This window comes from Gymnogyps californianus, chromosome 1 (assembly GCF_018139145.2).
Source record: "Gymnogyps californianus isolate 813 chromosome 1, ASM1813914v2, whole genome shotgun sequence".
Taxonomy (NCBI): domain Eukaryota; kingdom Metazoa; phylum Chordata; class Aves; order Accipitriformes; family Cathartidae; genus Gymnogyps; species Gymnogyps californianus.
Window position 1 is genome coordinate 28614108 of NC_059471.1, and position 15316 is coordinate 28629423.

Here is a 15316-nt window from a genome sequence, read left to right on the forward strand (position 1 = left end):
TTGATATTTTTTTTTCTTCCTTGGAGACTCAGACATGTACGTTATTATACTATTGATCAGTAGTTCTCATTTGGGAAGGTATGGAGCATGTTGCTTGTGGCTTGGGGGTCCATCTGAAGCTGCCTTCTTTTCTTGTCAAGCTGGAGTCTTAAGAGTGTTGCCGAAGTGCACAGTGCCTTGCTCTGCTGCACCCAGACACCTTGAGTGAGACGCACAGGCCAGTTCTAGGCCAGGCCAAATTTAATTCTCCCTGCATCCTTCTGGAAAGAGATTATGCCTTGAAGTGTTCACTTATTCTGTATTGCTGGGGGTCTCCTTGCTCCCACGTGATCCAGCCAGATCTGTGTTTGCCCTTGGATAGGCAGGAGACAGGAAGGTGGGAAGAGGACTGTTGGCAGGAGGAGATGAGGCCGGCAGCCTGGGTTGTAGTAAGGGTCTGGAGGCAGCAGGAAGCCAGTTTGAGGCAGCATTGAAGACAAGAAGATGCAGCTACGTTTGGAGTGGACTCTGAGGTATATGGGTTGGGAAAAAGAGACATGCTAGGTTTTATATTATATAAACATTTTATGAAGCATTTAATGGGTATTTGCCTGTTACAAAGACAGGCTAAAGTATGTGAGCCTGTGTTAAAAATAGCGTAGAATTTCAGTCCATTTCAGGTACTCCAACTTTTCATAATTTGACTCAGAAAGTGTGGTTTTTCTCTAAGATTTACAAACTTCTCTTCTTTCTGTTTTTTAAACACCTACGATTCCTACTTCTCATCTTTGAGGTAGGCCTGCATTCCAGTTCTTGCAGTATCATTGCAGTTTATGTAGGTGTACTTGAGTTAGCTTGTGCACAGTTCATTTGTGTACTGGTAATTTAAGGTACAAACTTGCTAGGGATTAAGACTGTTGCATCTGTGACTGCAGCTCTCATACTCGGCATGATAGGGGCTCTGCAGCCTTATCAAGAAGATGACTTTATTCAGCTGTTGCAGTATGGCCCTAATATCCCAGAGCTCTGCCTGCACTAGATTCTGGAGTGTTTACAAGAGGTCCTGCTCAAAGTGAACTCAGTGGTGCCAACAATGTGGCTGTTCTTTGGCACCTAATCTAGCAAATGTATTTTTTTTTACTACCAAAACCGGTAGTGTTGGGTTTCTCTGGATTATAAAATAGGCATAGTCTGAGTGAAAGGAGAAATTCAGTTTTGCTTGTTTGTCACTGAATGGGATGTTTATGCTGAAAGTTGCAGGCAGTTACTGTCTGAAACATGCTAGATTTGTCCAGTGTCAAATTAAAGTTCTCTGCATGGCTACATGTAATTTTATTATTAGCCGGTTGCATTTGTGCTAACAGATTGGATGGTGTTTGCTGTAAATGAAATTTAAAGACACCCTACAAACAGATAATCTTGTTCTTCAGGTTGAACTCCCACCTCCTGATCTTGGCCCAAGCTCTGCACTAAATCAGACGCTTAACTTGCTACGGGAAGTTCTGGCATCTCACGACTCATCTGTTGTTCCACTGGATGCCCGTCAAGCTGACTTTGTGCAGGTATAAGAATGTTTGACTGCTCTGAAGAGGAGGGGAAAAAAAAAGTATGTGTAAGTTAGTCTCGGTACACAAAAGATGGGTGAAACATTAATCTTTTTGTCTGGTCCCCTTTTGGAGCTTTTTACCAAACCCTAGTTTGTAATGTGAATAGAGGGTGACTAACAAAGTGGATAATTACAGTACAGTATGGAGTGCTGCTCTTAACGCAGTATCTAAATTCTGTTATCCAATTACTACTCCATTAAGTAAATACACCCTCAAGATTGCGCAATTACCAATTATCTAATCTGGGTTACTCTTCCTCCTGCTAGGTTGGAATCTGTTCGTCTCAGGTTTTTGTACTTTTCCCATCACTATGGTAGCTGATCACCTGCTGACAAATCCAGTAGAAAACTGCTTTCACAGTTGGAAACTCTCATTTCTCTTTATATTGCTTTGGGGAATAAATATGTGATAGAGACAGAATGAGCTTAGAAGCCTTGTGTGACATGTTTTCCTCCCTCCCCTCCCTCTTTTCTGTGTGTTTGCTATTTTAGGTTCTGTCTTGTGTGCTAGATCCGTTGTTACAGATGTGTACTATGTCTGCTAGTAATTTGGGCACAGCTGATATGGCAACCTTCATGGTAAATTCACTTTATATGATGAAGACTACTTTGGCTCTCTTTGAATTCACTGACAAACGTCTAGAAATGTTACAGTTTCAGGTAAGCTTTAACAGCCTCAAAAGAAGATGAACTTACTACTGATTTTTGCAGACTATAGGTTGTGATGTGAATGTATTTATGTTTGATGATGTTGGCTTTGGGTCAATTCTAAATCAGGGAAATGGGATAAGAGGGCTTCTTATCAGAGACCATAAGCAAATAGCAGGTATCAAAGCTTATGGTACACAGCATCTTTCATTTTAAACAGACAAGAAAAATGATTAGAAGGTTTGGTTCGGTTTGGTTTCGTTGCAGATAAACCCATGTCAGTGAACGTTTTCATTATCCTAATCATTCTAATACTTATCTGCAAACTGTGTGAGAAGAAGCAAATGGAAGTTGAAAGCTCAGTCAAATGGCTGACTATATTCCATCATATAGTTAATACTAGATCATCATCTAGTTTATACCAGAGTATAGTATAGCTGAAGTTACTGCTTCAGTCCCTCTTTCTACCTTTCTTTTCTCGTTTGTTTGGTTTCACCTAACGTGCCAGGATAGTAGTTCATATGTGGTACCATTTTGAAACAGAAATGTAGTTTATAAACCATTGACTTGGGAAAACTTAGGCGCTGCCCATTTATAGTTTTGCTATATGAACATGTCTGCACTATATCTCAGGAGAGCTTTTGGAGCTGGGGGGCTTGGAAAAAAGTCACAACTTCTTATTTGAAGGCATCAGTAAAGATTGGCTGTGAGCCATTTTCCGCTTTCTACTCCTAATTAGAATTTCTAGCACCTTTTAGCTCTGAAACAAACAAACAGACAACCCCACCAAACTGTCTGGGACATTTCTAATTTCCATTATCAGAGTTTCTTTTTCACAGTAAATGTTGCAATTGATTTATTCTTCAAATAAGCAGTAGAACTGAAGGTTATGCATTTAATACCATTTACTTTCTTCAAACGTTTTACAAATACAGGAACAGACTGAAAAAATATCTTTAAGATTATACATAAGTAGGTTATTAAAGTGGAGTTAGAATGGCATATTTAATAAGAGAAACATTTTTCATAGAAAAAAGAACTCTCTAAGACAGTTAAAATCTACAAATTGAAATATTAAGATTTCTCTCCTGATTTAAAATGAAAAGTGAGTTTTTCTAAACAATTTCAGGAAGTAAAAAGGTGAACTCTTAAAATATCAGACATGGAAGTCTTACATTTTACTAGAGTTTAATATATTATAAATTTTTGCTTTTCTTTAGGATTGGAAGAAAAATAAATGAAATGTGGGGTAGTTATCTGTAAAAATGGAAGTAACAATGTATATATACCCAAATATCTTTCCAAGACTACTCAAACTAAAAAATGGTTGCTGCTGCCGTGACTGGATTTATTGATTAGGTTTCTCTGCAAAGTGAAGATTATACTAAGAATGTAAAATACCTTTATGACTTTTTCATGTGAAGATAATTAAAGCAAAATTGATAGCTGTAATTTCATTGTCTATTGTTCTTTCAGTTAATTTCTTTCAAATACATGTTTATCAGTATTGAATTTAAAATCATTACTGGTAATGATTTAGTTTCAGTTTTATTTTCCTTGCGAAAGACTGTCTCTTTCTCTTGCTGATTATAAAACTGCCATGCTATTGTCAATATTTTCAATAAGAGTTGGATGATTTTTATCACATATTTTCAAAGAACTATAGCAAAATAAAATCATATAGCAATTTTTAAGATTAGAGCTTTGGTATTCTTAATTTTTGTTGCTGTTGAATTTACAAATACAAAAAAAATTAGGTTCTTCTGTTAGTCAGACGTGAGAGAATTATCTGTATTTTTATTATTGGCTCCTTGTAATATAAATGGATAAAATAATTATGCTGTATGTATTTGTGGTTTTTCCTTGTTTGCTGATCACTCTCCTTATTTGTTTTTTTTTTTTCTTATTTGTGTTTCTAGACCTTTTAACCCCAGAGCTTGTTCTATTTAATATTCTCATACACATTTTATAAATAACTTACGCTTAAAATTTCAGATTGAAGCTCATTTAGATACACTCATAAATGAACAAGCTTCCTACGTGTTAACAAGAGCTGGTCTAAGTTACATATATAACTCTGTGCAGCAACACAAACCGGAACAGGTAAGCTTTATATAATGTACATGTTGAGGAGGTACTGCATACTTGCCAAGTAGAAGAATTTTGGCACTAATATTTTTGCAAATTAAGCTTTCTCTGAAAGCAAAAGCTCAGTAGTATCTATTGATTTTTCACACGGGACCAGGACTATTAGACAAAGGCACCTTGTAACTACAGATTTCCCCTACACTGTATATTCAGCAAGCTTAGCAGGTTTGGTATGCAACAGTCCTTCTGTGCAGCTTATCTGTGTACCATCAATAGGCTCCGTACACCACAGACATCCTGTATGTTCTCAGAATAACTGTATAGGTAGTTTAACATGCCTCAGAAAGTGTCAGAGTCAAGCTGGCTTTAAAACGCAAATACTGAGTACGTATACCACTTCCATGACACCTAGAACATATTGGACCTACTGTGCATGTAGCATTCAGGTTTCTTCCATTGTATGCTATAGCACTGTACATGGAGTGGATAGATACCCTGCATGCATTAGATAATGACTCCTTTTTTTCTTCTGTGAAAAACTGGCAGATTAGTAGTAATTTGAAATAATTTCTTCTTTTGCCCTTATTCATTACTCTAGCTATTCTAGCATCAAGACAGTGAGATTCTAAAAGTGAAAACTTGAGATTTCTTAGAGTGAGCTGAAAACTGGAATTCAGAGCTCACACTCTTCCTTTCTTGTGAACCACAGTTGTTATGTGATAGGTGTTAATACAGCCCCTCTTCCCTTCAGCTGTGCCTGTGTCCTTTTGTGACCTTTTGTGAAGGTGAAGAACAGTGTTTTTTGGAGAAAGTAGAGCTCTGTTGGAGAGCTTTATGTTGTTTCTTCAGCCAATAATTTTGCATAAAGTGCCCAAACTCAACAGATTTTTATATATAAAGATGAATAAATAAATGTATGAATAATCTGGTTAATAACTCAGCTTGGTTTCCTATTCATGAGCCTATCTCCTGTTCTAAAACCAATTTCAAATCGACCAGGGCAGATTGTTAATGGAATGTAGCAATTTTCATTTATATCTGTCCAGCTGCCTGGCTGCAGAGGTGACGTTGTCACAGGATTTGCTAGGGGGTTAGGCTGCATGTATGCAGCACAGAAGATTTACTGGGAAGCAGGCTTGAATTCTGCATGGTCCCAAAACAGATGAATAGAGGGCAGTTGTCCTTTGTAATTCTGGAACACCAAGGGGATGTGGCCTGTTTGCAGGTCAGTTTTTATCCTAGACCTTGTTGAAGGCTTTTTTTTGGGGTTTATCATTTAAAGGTGAAGAAGGAAGAAAAGGACTTGAAAGGACATATTAAGAACTCAGTATTCTGAGTTTTTAATTTAAGAGAGCGGGAGAATACAAATGAACTGTTACAGCATTTCGGTATTGATATGGTGATTCAGTTTCCAAACATTTAAGATCCCGTAGCAGGACTAAATAACAATTTAGTACTGAACTGATTGTAGAATTTATTATTTCTTATCTTTTTCCATATGCTAGTATGACCTTTTTTTTCCTTCCTCTTTGACTACTGATTCTTAGGGTCCTCTTTCAAATTTGCCAAGTATGGATTCCGTGTCCCTGAAGGTTGCAATGGTAAGCATTTTACAATTTCATATTATGGTGGTGATGCTATGACATGGAAAAGAATACTGTTAATTGTGTGATGTAGTAGATATTCATCTAACCAGTCATACTCTTTAAGAATAGCTAAATTACATGTCTGGGAATACTTTCTTCATTTGTAGTAATTTGACCACTTGTAATAAATACATAAATTATTTATGAATGGATAATAATAGAATATTAGTTTCAAAGCCTTGAGAAACAGAACTTTACTTACAAGAATGCTATCCCATGAGTCATCTTAAATTGCTAAAAGCAACTACTTAGCTCTAATTAGTTTTAATCACCAAAGTTTCTTTTTTGCCTGTATGCTTTGAAATATAGGTTCTGCTATCATTTAGAATTTTAGTCCTAAGGCTTTGATTTTATGCAAATAGTTCAGCTAAACTCAGAAGTTAGGTGCTGGGCATATGTCACAGTTATGTTTTTTAAGTTGAAAGCTACAATATATTTTAAAACAAATTATCAGCTGGTATTTTTTCTTAGAGTGTGTGAAGGCTATTTTGCATAGAGATAGCAATATCACAGTTCAGTAGGCAATAATGTATGATCTGTCACTCTTCTTGCTTAGCCAAGTTTAGCTTTATTCTGAAAGTTTAACTGTAAATAAGGCCCGCTCATCCAGCAGTACATGTACACTCCCACCAAAAAAAAGGTCTTTTTAAAAGAAAAATTTTTTAAAAAAAGGTCTTTTAAAAAACTGTATGTTGAATCCCTCCTAATTGTGTCAATGTAGCCTGTTTTTCTCTGTTCAAATTTTAAACCAGTGATTCCCAAGCTGGTTGGATGGGCAGAGCTCTGGCACAGGGCACGCACTGGTTTACTCAGATCAGCACGCATTCTTATCAATATTTATAAATTTTGCATTTAAAATATCTTCTATTTATTATAGTCTTGTAGACCAACAAGGAATTTAAAGGCTGCAGCTTGGGAACCATCTCTTTAAATTATATATACGTAACTCTGTTATCTATAGCAGTACGTAATAATTTAACTTGAATAGTTAGAGAAGAATCCAGCTGTTTTATTTTCTTCATTACTTTGTTTAATGTCTGCTTGTGTGAACACACAGAATGGAACCCAGTATGCTGAAATCAAACCCACGTAAATCCCATCTATCAGCCTAATCGGTTGGCTTCCCAGGATTTAAACCATGTGGAGGGAGATTCGCTGCCTCCCAGCTTAACCTGAAAGTTTTCCAGGTCCCAGCCTTTTAAGTTGTTAGTATGTGCTTACAAATGCTGTTCTGGTAAAGTCCATACCTCTCTCTCAGCTAAAGCTCCCTTGCTTTCCAAACAAGGGCAGATAACTCCAAAAAGTTGATTCGTGAGAACTGAGTGACTTCATTAGTCATTTGTGCCCGCTTTTTGCACATTTAAATGATGAATGGATGTGGATTTTAGGGTTTACCAGCTTGAGAAGATTCATCCATTGTTCAGGAAGATTGCCATCATTAGATAAAGTTGCCTAGGGCCTTGCCTGAGTGAGTAATTCCAAGGATGGAGATTATACAGCTTTTCTGGGTAACCTGTTCAGTGTTTGATAACACTCCTGGTGAGAATTTTTCCTCTTACTATCTAATCAGAATTTTTCTTAGTGTAATATGTGTCCAGTATTCCTCATGTTTTCACCTGTGAGAAGACCTGGCTCCATCTTCTCTATAGTCACCCATTTGATCATAGAATCACAGAATGGTTTGGGTTGGAAGGGACCTTTAAAGATCATCTAGTCCAGCCTGCCTGCCATCTTTCACTAGACCAGGTTGCTCAAAGCCCTGTCCAACCTGACCTTGAACACTTCCAGGGATGAGGTGTCCACAACTTCTCTGATAGATAGATGAAGACAGCAGTAATGTTCTTTCTTAGTGTTTTCCTCTCCAAACTACTAGAATCAAAGCACCGCAATTTTTTTCACTATAAAAAATAAATTTTATATTAAAATAATTTATAATTTATATAAAAATAATTTATAATTTATATAAATTTTCACTATATTATATAGGGGAGGAGAATTAGGCCTAGAAGCAGTTTGAGGAGCCTGAACTAGGTCCCTTACTCTTGTTTTTCGCAGCATAAGTGCTCTTTAGATTATTAATCAGTGACTCCCTGCCAAAAAGTAAAAAGAAACATGTAAAAAGAAACGTGCAACGTGTCTAACTTGGACAGACTAGATTTCTGTCTGGAGGCTACTGTATTCCCTCTGCACTGAATAGACTAGGTCTCATCTTCAGAGGTGCATGCATGCATGCATGCATGCATACATGCACCAGCTGCATAGGAAACTTAGATGGATAATTATGGAAGCTGGATTCTCATTATTTGCCCCTCCACCTGTACTCCTCAGAGTCAGAAACTTAAAATTTGGTGACAGAGGTGCTGAAGTTAGACATTTGGTTTGGACTATTAAGTTCTACCTTAAACATTTGTTCAGTGTGTTAGGCTCTATCTTAAATATATAAAAAGAGGAATTTTTATCAAATAAGAAGGTGCCATTTTAATGTAATCACTTTTCAGAGATCTGTGTTTTTACCTATTTTCATCTAACAGCAAGTTTTTAATACGTTGATCTCATATTCTTTTTTTCCCCCCCTACCCCTAGGCTCAGTTTGATCGCTATCTGTCTGCTCCGGATAGTCTGTTAATGTCCCAGCTGAATTTCCTTCTGAGTGCCACTGTGAAGTAAGTACCTTACCTTTGAATTTCTATTATGCCTGCATAATGATCAGAAAGATTGATTTGATTAGGTTTTAGTGGATCATGATGAGAATTCAAGTTATCAGCTGTGATCATATTTACATTGTCCTTCAGGTCACAATTCAGTTTTGTTCTGACTCTCCTCTTTTTGAACAAGCAGTGAAGAATATGTAATTCTGTAACTTTCTGAAGTAGTTACTCTTGATTTAACGGACACCATCAAAATGAATTACGTTCATCTATTTTGAACATGTTCTGCTGTGTCGGCAGTTTTTTGTCAGCTTAGTTGTAAATTGTTTTAGAACTATTTTGTAAGCATTCCAAAGACAGATGAAAGGTGTAATTCTCCACTCAAGATTTCTTTTATCCCCACTGCTCCATCAGATCTAGAATTTTCAACTTTGTTGTCTTCTGCTGTAGAGTATTGGCATTCTGTCTCATTGAATATTGTGCTGAGATTACTTTACTTTTCACCTAATATCTTTTTTTTTTTAGTGATTTCTTCTTTGAAGTATGGAAGCAAGAACTTTATTATTTATCTCTTCTCTTGTTTATTGAATATAACTGAACCCTAAGGCTAGAGAAAGTGCCATGAATTTCTTTCCAATTAAATGTGAACCATATGAAGACATTTTGTAATACTTAAACTCAGAGAATTATATGCTGCACTGATCAAAAACTTTTCTTGACGTTATTTTTCACACTTTTGTGAAGAATGCAGGTTACAGAATATACCAGAAATTGAGACTAGTACATCATGTTTTATGTAATGCAACAATATTTGGAGTCTCATTACCAGTACCTGTCCTCAGTGGGATTGTATTACAGCATCTTGCAATTAAACAATGACATATAACAGGGGAAAAATATTTATTGTTGGGAATTTATTAGAATAGAATAGTTCAGTTGGAAGGGTCCTACAACTATCAGCTAGTCCAGCTGCCAGGTTCTCCTGCTGTATTGCTCAGGTTCTCCTCATCCAAAGACTTCCAGTTTCATGCTATATACCAGGTGCATGGCTTGGCACGGGGAATGTTGGTGCTTTTCAGTAGGTCGCTGGGTCTCTCTGCTAGGATTACGGTTCCTGCAGCTCAGCTGGCAGAGCTGACCCTATTGTGTGAGAGCTGTTCTGCTCCAGTACAGATCAAATGGGGTAGCTTGAGCAGTAATGTTGGTAGCTTGAGCAGTAATGTCAGCGAAGCATTGCAACTTCTGCTTCTAGGTATCAAGCTATTAAACCTGTATTTTAGCTCTTGGTATTTTTTTTTAATGGAGGTCTCTTTAAAAATCGTAATAACAGTAAATGTATTTTGAAAGCCTCAATTTTTCACTGCTAACACAGAAGCAATTTTTCAGAGGTAGACTTTATGCTACCATAAAGACTCAGGCACAGTGAAATTACTTTGACTTAATTTCTTCTGTCAGATGAACCAAGATAAACTGGTCATGTATGCAGTCTTAGCCTTATCCCATTGATAAGCTTTTTAAACCTCTCTTAGCGAAATTTAAGCCAAATTCATGTTATCTTGCAACAGTGGGCAGCTGAGAGGTGAGAGGTGAGCATGTGTGAAGATGATTGCTGTAGCTGCTACAACTCAGCTAACATACAGTTTATTAACCTGCTGTAACTCAACACTATAGGTCAGGTTCTGCTCTGAATTAAAAAAAACCAAAGTCTGTTAGCCCCTGTAGCTTTAAATACAAGCAATCCTTCTGAAGTTAAGATACCTATTTACAGAGATGCATGCTTGTAGAATCATGGTCTTAATATTTTCTGTAGGAAACAAACCTTCAAAATTCAAGTTTCTCAAAATTCAAGGAAAACATTTAACCAGTACTATAATTTTAATCTCTGGCTATAGTAGTTGAAATTTTAAAGTTAGTTTTGCAGACATTTGATGTCAATTTTGAAGACATCTTCCTTGAAATCACATAATTGTGATCCACTGTTCCAGCGGTTGAGCTGGAACCCAGGAGTTCTTTGGTTCTCAAAATCAGACCACATGCTTTTGATAAGGGACCAGTGTATTATATACTCACTGACAATATCATTTAAGCTTTACAACTATGAAGAACATTCCTTCCAACATTTGCCAGTGCATACTCTTGTCTTTCAAATTCTGCTGCTCATTTTAAAAGTTTTAAGCTATTTATTTATGTGTTGTGGGTCTTGAAAAGTTCTTTTCATTTGTGTTGGATCACAGAAACTGAATGCTGGCATTACTATTTTTAGAAAGTGCTGCCATTTGTGTTAGTGATAAAATGTATCATGTTGTTATGGCAACTGAAATCCTAATGTACTGATTAATGACACTGACATGTGATGGAAAGACTCATTTGATGCTGTTCAATCCTCTGGAATATTTTAATGAACTTTTTCTTTTAATGTAATATTATTTGGTGCAATACAGTTAATTTTATACAAGTTTTGTGTGCAATACTTTCTTAAAAGATTGTCGTGTTACAGTAGCTTAGTGATCCCAGACTGTGTTCAGAGACAGTTGTTTTACCTGAACACCTTGAATATATTTCCCTTACAATAGTGTTTATAAATTTGCTATTACAAGGCCGGTCTGTTTTTTCAGTATGATGCTGTATGTCGAAAAACTGGATACTTTGCATCAGAATAAAATGCAGGTTTTGTCTCTTAATCTTCTTTCTCATAGCTTCCATTTCTTAGTATTTCCTGAAAAGATGAAGTTCTACGCACTTTAGAGATTTCTTTAAATTGTCAGTTCCCAACAGCTGGTAAATTCAGCCCTGATTTTAGTGGGTGCAGTTTTGGTGTCTTTATTCCTTTGCTGTGTATTACAGCAGGGCTGTATCTGGATTCCTGGTTACCTTGGTTTCCTTAGCTTCTCCTGGTGTTCCACTTGCATGGGTTTGGCTGTAAAATAGTTGTAACTACTATTTCTGATAGATAAAAATGCATGTGCAACTGTAAACACATCACCATGGTGATTAAAGTAAACTGATTCAATGGGCAATGTAAAATAAAAATATTAGTTTGTCTTAAAAAAATATTAAACTCTCCAGTTAAATTTAGCATCCAGTCTTTATGCATTGTTACTCATTTAGATCCAGAAAAATAACAGGATACAGACTTCATAGCATTGTTGGTAAAAGGCTGTAGCAAGTTTTAAATCTCTGACCACTATCACTTTCAGCTCTTCCTTTTTGACTGATTATGGAATCAGGTGCTGTCAAGATAAAGCAAATAGAATATATTTGCTGGTAGATGAAAAAAAAAAAAGTGTGTATTTACAAAAGACAGCAAGAAGCCACAAGAGGTAGAAGGTAGATCACTAAGATTATCAGTCTTTTAAAAGATGCAGAGGAGTGCAGGCGAAACACTAATGTATGCAAATTAAATCCTTCTATTTTTTTCATGATTGCAGAAATAAAGAAGCTAATTTCTTGGTTATCAGGATCATATATGTGAGTTTATGTACGATACAAAGAGATGAAGAAGCCTTCTTTTGTTTTAAAACTTTAACCTGTTTTCACAGTTGAAGTAAAAGGGCTTTTTAATGTAACTGGCCCTGATTTTTAATGTGTATTTTTAACGTATATCTTTAATTCCTTGTATGTGGTACAGTTATATTCCCTGTGATTTGCAAATTATGTTTTTGTTCTGTTTTTTAGAGAGCAGATAATAAAACAGTCAACAGAACTGGTCTGCAGAGCTTACAGTGAGTTATATGCAGCTGTGATGGATCCTTCAAATGAATATAAGGATCCAGAAACCATACTACACAGATCTCCTCATCAAGTTCAGGCACTCCTTTCATAATCTTGCTTCCCCCAGGTTTATCAGAATCCATAATTCTGTATTTGTTGAGTATTTGCATCAAGTTATTTTTCTGTTTTGAATTTTGATGTGTAACTGTATAGTTAAAATATGTAGGAATGTGGTTTTGTTTAATCTGCTTGACAGAAGTCTAGGCTTTCCTGTGTCTTTGAATACCTTCTATAGCCAGAAAATAGAATATAGATTAAAAATTATTTTAATGTATTCCTCTAATGGAAATGGACCTTGACAATATGCAGTCTCTTTGAAAAAGGGAGTAAAGGAGAAAGAAGCTTTTTCCTTGCTGTACATAATCCTTTCAACTAGAGATTGAACCAGTGTCTCTTACGACCTCACCAATATTTTTATTTGCTCTTTTCCCTGTTCTTTCACTCTTTTTCTCAGTGTATCATCAGTAAATGCCGATAACTGTAATTTTAATACAACTGATATACTTTGAATGTCTCAAGTCCATCACTTTTACAGCTCATAAACCATTTCAGAATATTTGATGCTGATTTTCAAATCCTGTTGATTAAATCTTTGGGGCAAAATTTGTGTGCTTTTTTGGAATCCATTATCGTTGTTGCTAGTTCTGGTATTTTCTGTTAGAAAAAGAACTACTTGAACTACATGCATGTACATAACCTGGAACTTTATGCTTTAAATTATTTGTATAATTTCGTTTTACTGGAAGGATTTTGTTTTAGTGCAGGAATCCTTACATCAGTTGAAACTTGCAGATCTCTTAAGGCTGGGACCAATAACAATGTAGGTTAGGAAAATGGTTTGCACAGCAGTATGGGCATTCCTCCTTCACATGTCTGTGGTTTTTGTTTTGCTTTTTTTTAAGCACAGAAAAAGTCCATCTGCTCTAGTACAAGCACTTATTTAGTTAATAATCCACCAAGAGATTTTCGTGGTTTATATGTCTGCAGTGGTGCTCCTAAAAATTACTGTTAAGTTCAGCTGGGGCAGCTGCAGGTTGTTCTGGGAGTTACGTGGGAGAGCCGGGGTGTGTAGTTGTTCTAGGCTGATGTGTAGAAAGCCACAAGTGAAGGTTTCATTTCTTTCCTCCTTTGGTGCAAAGCTGAACCTGGTCTGTGTAGAAACCTTAATTTTATAGAGAGTTATGATTTAGGGGACCTTTGCTTCCAGTAAAAGAGGAAAATAGATAAGTAGGACACTTGTTCTCTGTTGGGCCTTATGATAATTTTCTGCAAATTCCTTAAACATATTCTTCTTTTAGGAAAGCCTTGTTATATAGAAACCTTCAGGAAATAAGAAGTTAGTAAAAGGAATTTGGGGTGTTTTGGGGCTAGTTTTTGGGGGGTTTTTTTAAAGGATAGTTTAAGCTAACTGTTTCGTTGGAAGCATTTCACTTCTTTTCCCCTCTTTGTTGTTGTATGGGTGCCACAGAGTTATTACAGTTGCTTGAGTTTACACTCATATTAGATGTGGCTTATTTATATACATCAAGGGGGAGATGAGCAGTCATTCATATTGAATAACTTTTACATATTTTATTTTTATCAGTAATAATATTCCCCATATAAAATATATACTTAGTGGCAGCCAAGTCTGCAGTTTTGTGTATGCTTGCAAACGAGCAAGAAGTAGAGAAGAGCAACAGCAATACGTTTTAGTCTCTTGGAAAACTCATTGTACAAGATATATCCAGTGCACTCAGAAATCCGCTTCCTCAGTAATACCACAATAAAGCAATAGCTCCTTTTCCAAATGGGCATAATTTGTTGGTATAATAGAAGAAGATTTGAAAGTGTGAGTGTCTGTGGAGTTCTTGGATCACGCATAAATTCTTCTGTAAATGTGAATGTTAGATTTATTCTGTTTAAAAACTCCAGACCTGTAAGACAAAAAATTCTAGAACCTTAGAAAAGCTCTAATGGAAAATTATGCTCTTTTACTAGGTAAGGCACTTTAAATTACTCAGATTTTGCATTACCATAGTATATATTCAGAAGGCTGTTCATTGTTGTTTAATAATGTTAATTTTGCTTAAGATGCCTATAATTATTATCTAATATGTGAAAATTACATCAGTTGTGAAAGGATTATAAATTAGCTTGTTATTAGATTAACGTACTCATAAGAGTGAACTTTTTCCTGAAATTACACTCAACCTCAGTCTCCAATAATCAGTCAGTAGTTTGCATGAGGATTAGTAAGAAGTTGCTTCCTATCTTTGAGTCCATGTAGAGACTTATCCATGATTTTATCTTCTCTTAATAAAAATGCAAAAGCTATAAAAGTTGTAACTTACAAAAATGAAAGTCAATCACTAATTCTGGTCTGTGCAATTAAAGTAAATGACAAAGGGTCACAAATGAGAGAGAGCATCAATAAAAGCATTTGATTTACTGACTTCTGTCTTTCATGTTGTTATTTCCTCTTGCTTGCCTTCCTAAGAGGAGGAAGGAAAGGGTGAATAGATTTTGAACTGCCTTTTCTAGTTTGACATTTCTGACCTTTTTATTTTACAAATTCCCAGGATTTCCACACCCAGAACCGTGAAGCTGCAGTCCTCTAATTGCTCAGTTAGATGGATGACCCGTAAGCATTGCAGTAAATGGAATCATTCTGGGTGTCGCTACCGGGTCCGTATTCAGACCAGTTACTGCAGGTCTGACTTGAGCATCGCAGTGCATGAAGAGATGCTCACCTGGCTGGGCTGAGTTAGTCAGCACTTCTGCTCTTGCTCTGTAAACTTTATCTGGAGGGGCATGCCTTCAGAGAGTGAGTCCGTTATTCTGTGCTGGGCAGCGATGTGCTTGGGGAAACTGGGTAAAGAGAGGTGTTTGAATACTGCCTATAGTAGGCAGCGCGCTCGGCATTTGACACTCTGACAACCCAATTCTGA

At 36.3% G+C, this 15316-nt stretch overlaps 1 protein-coding gene across 1 annotated transcript in view; it reads left to right on the forward strand.

The window, feature by feature from the left end:
• COG6 (component of oligomeric golgi complex 6) overlaps positions 1–14820 on the forward strand; it is a 60057-nt gene extending 45237 nt beyond the window's left edge. Inside the window, exons 14-19 of the mRNA XM_050902270.1 lie at positions 1410–1541; positions 2078–2245; positions 4229–4336; positions 5869–5922; positions 8551–8630; positions 12291–14820. Of these exons, the coding sequence (XP_050758227.1) occupies positions 1410–1541; positions 2078–2245; positions 4229–4336; positions 5869–5922; positions 8551–8630; positions 12291–12438 (690 nt within the window). The 3' untranslated portion in view covers positions 12439–14820. The remainder of the gene's footprint in view (positions 1–1409; positions 1542–2077; positions 2246–4228; positions 4337–5868; positions 5923–8550; positions 8631–12290) is intronic.
• Positions 14821–15316: the final 496 nt, after the last annotated feature.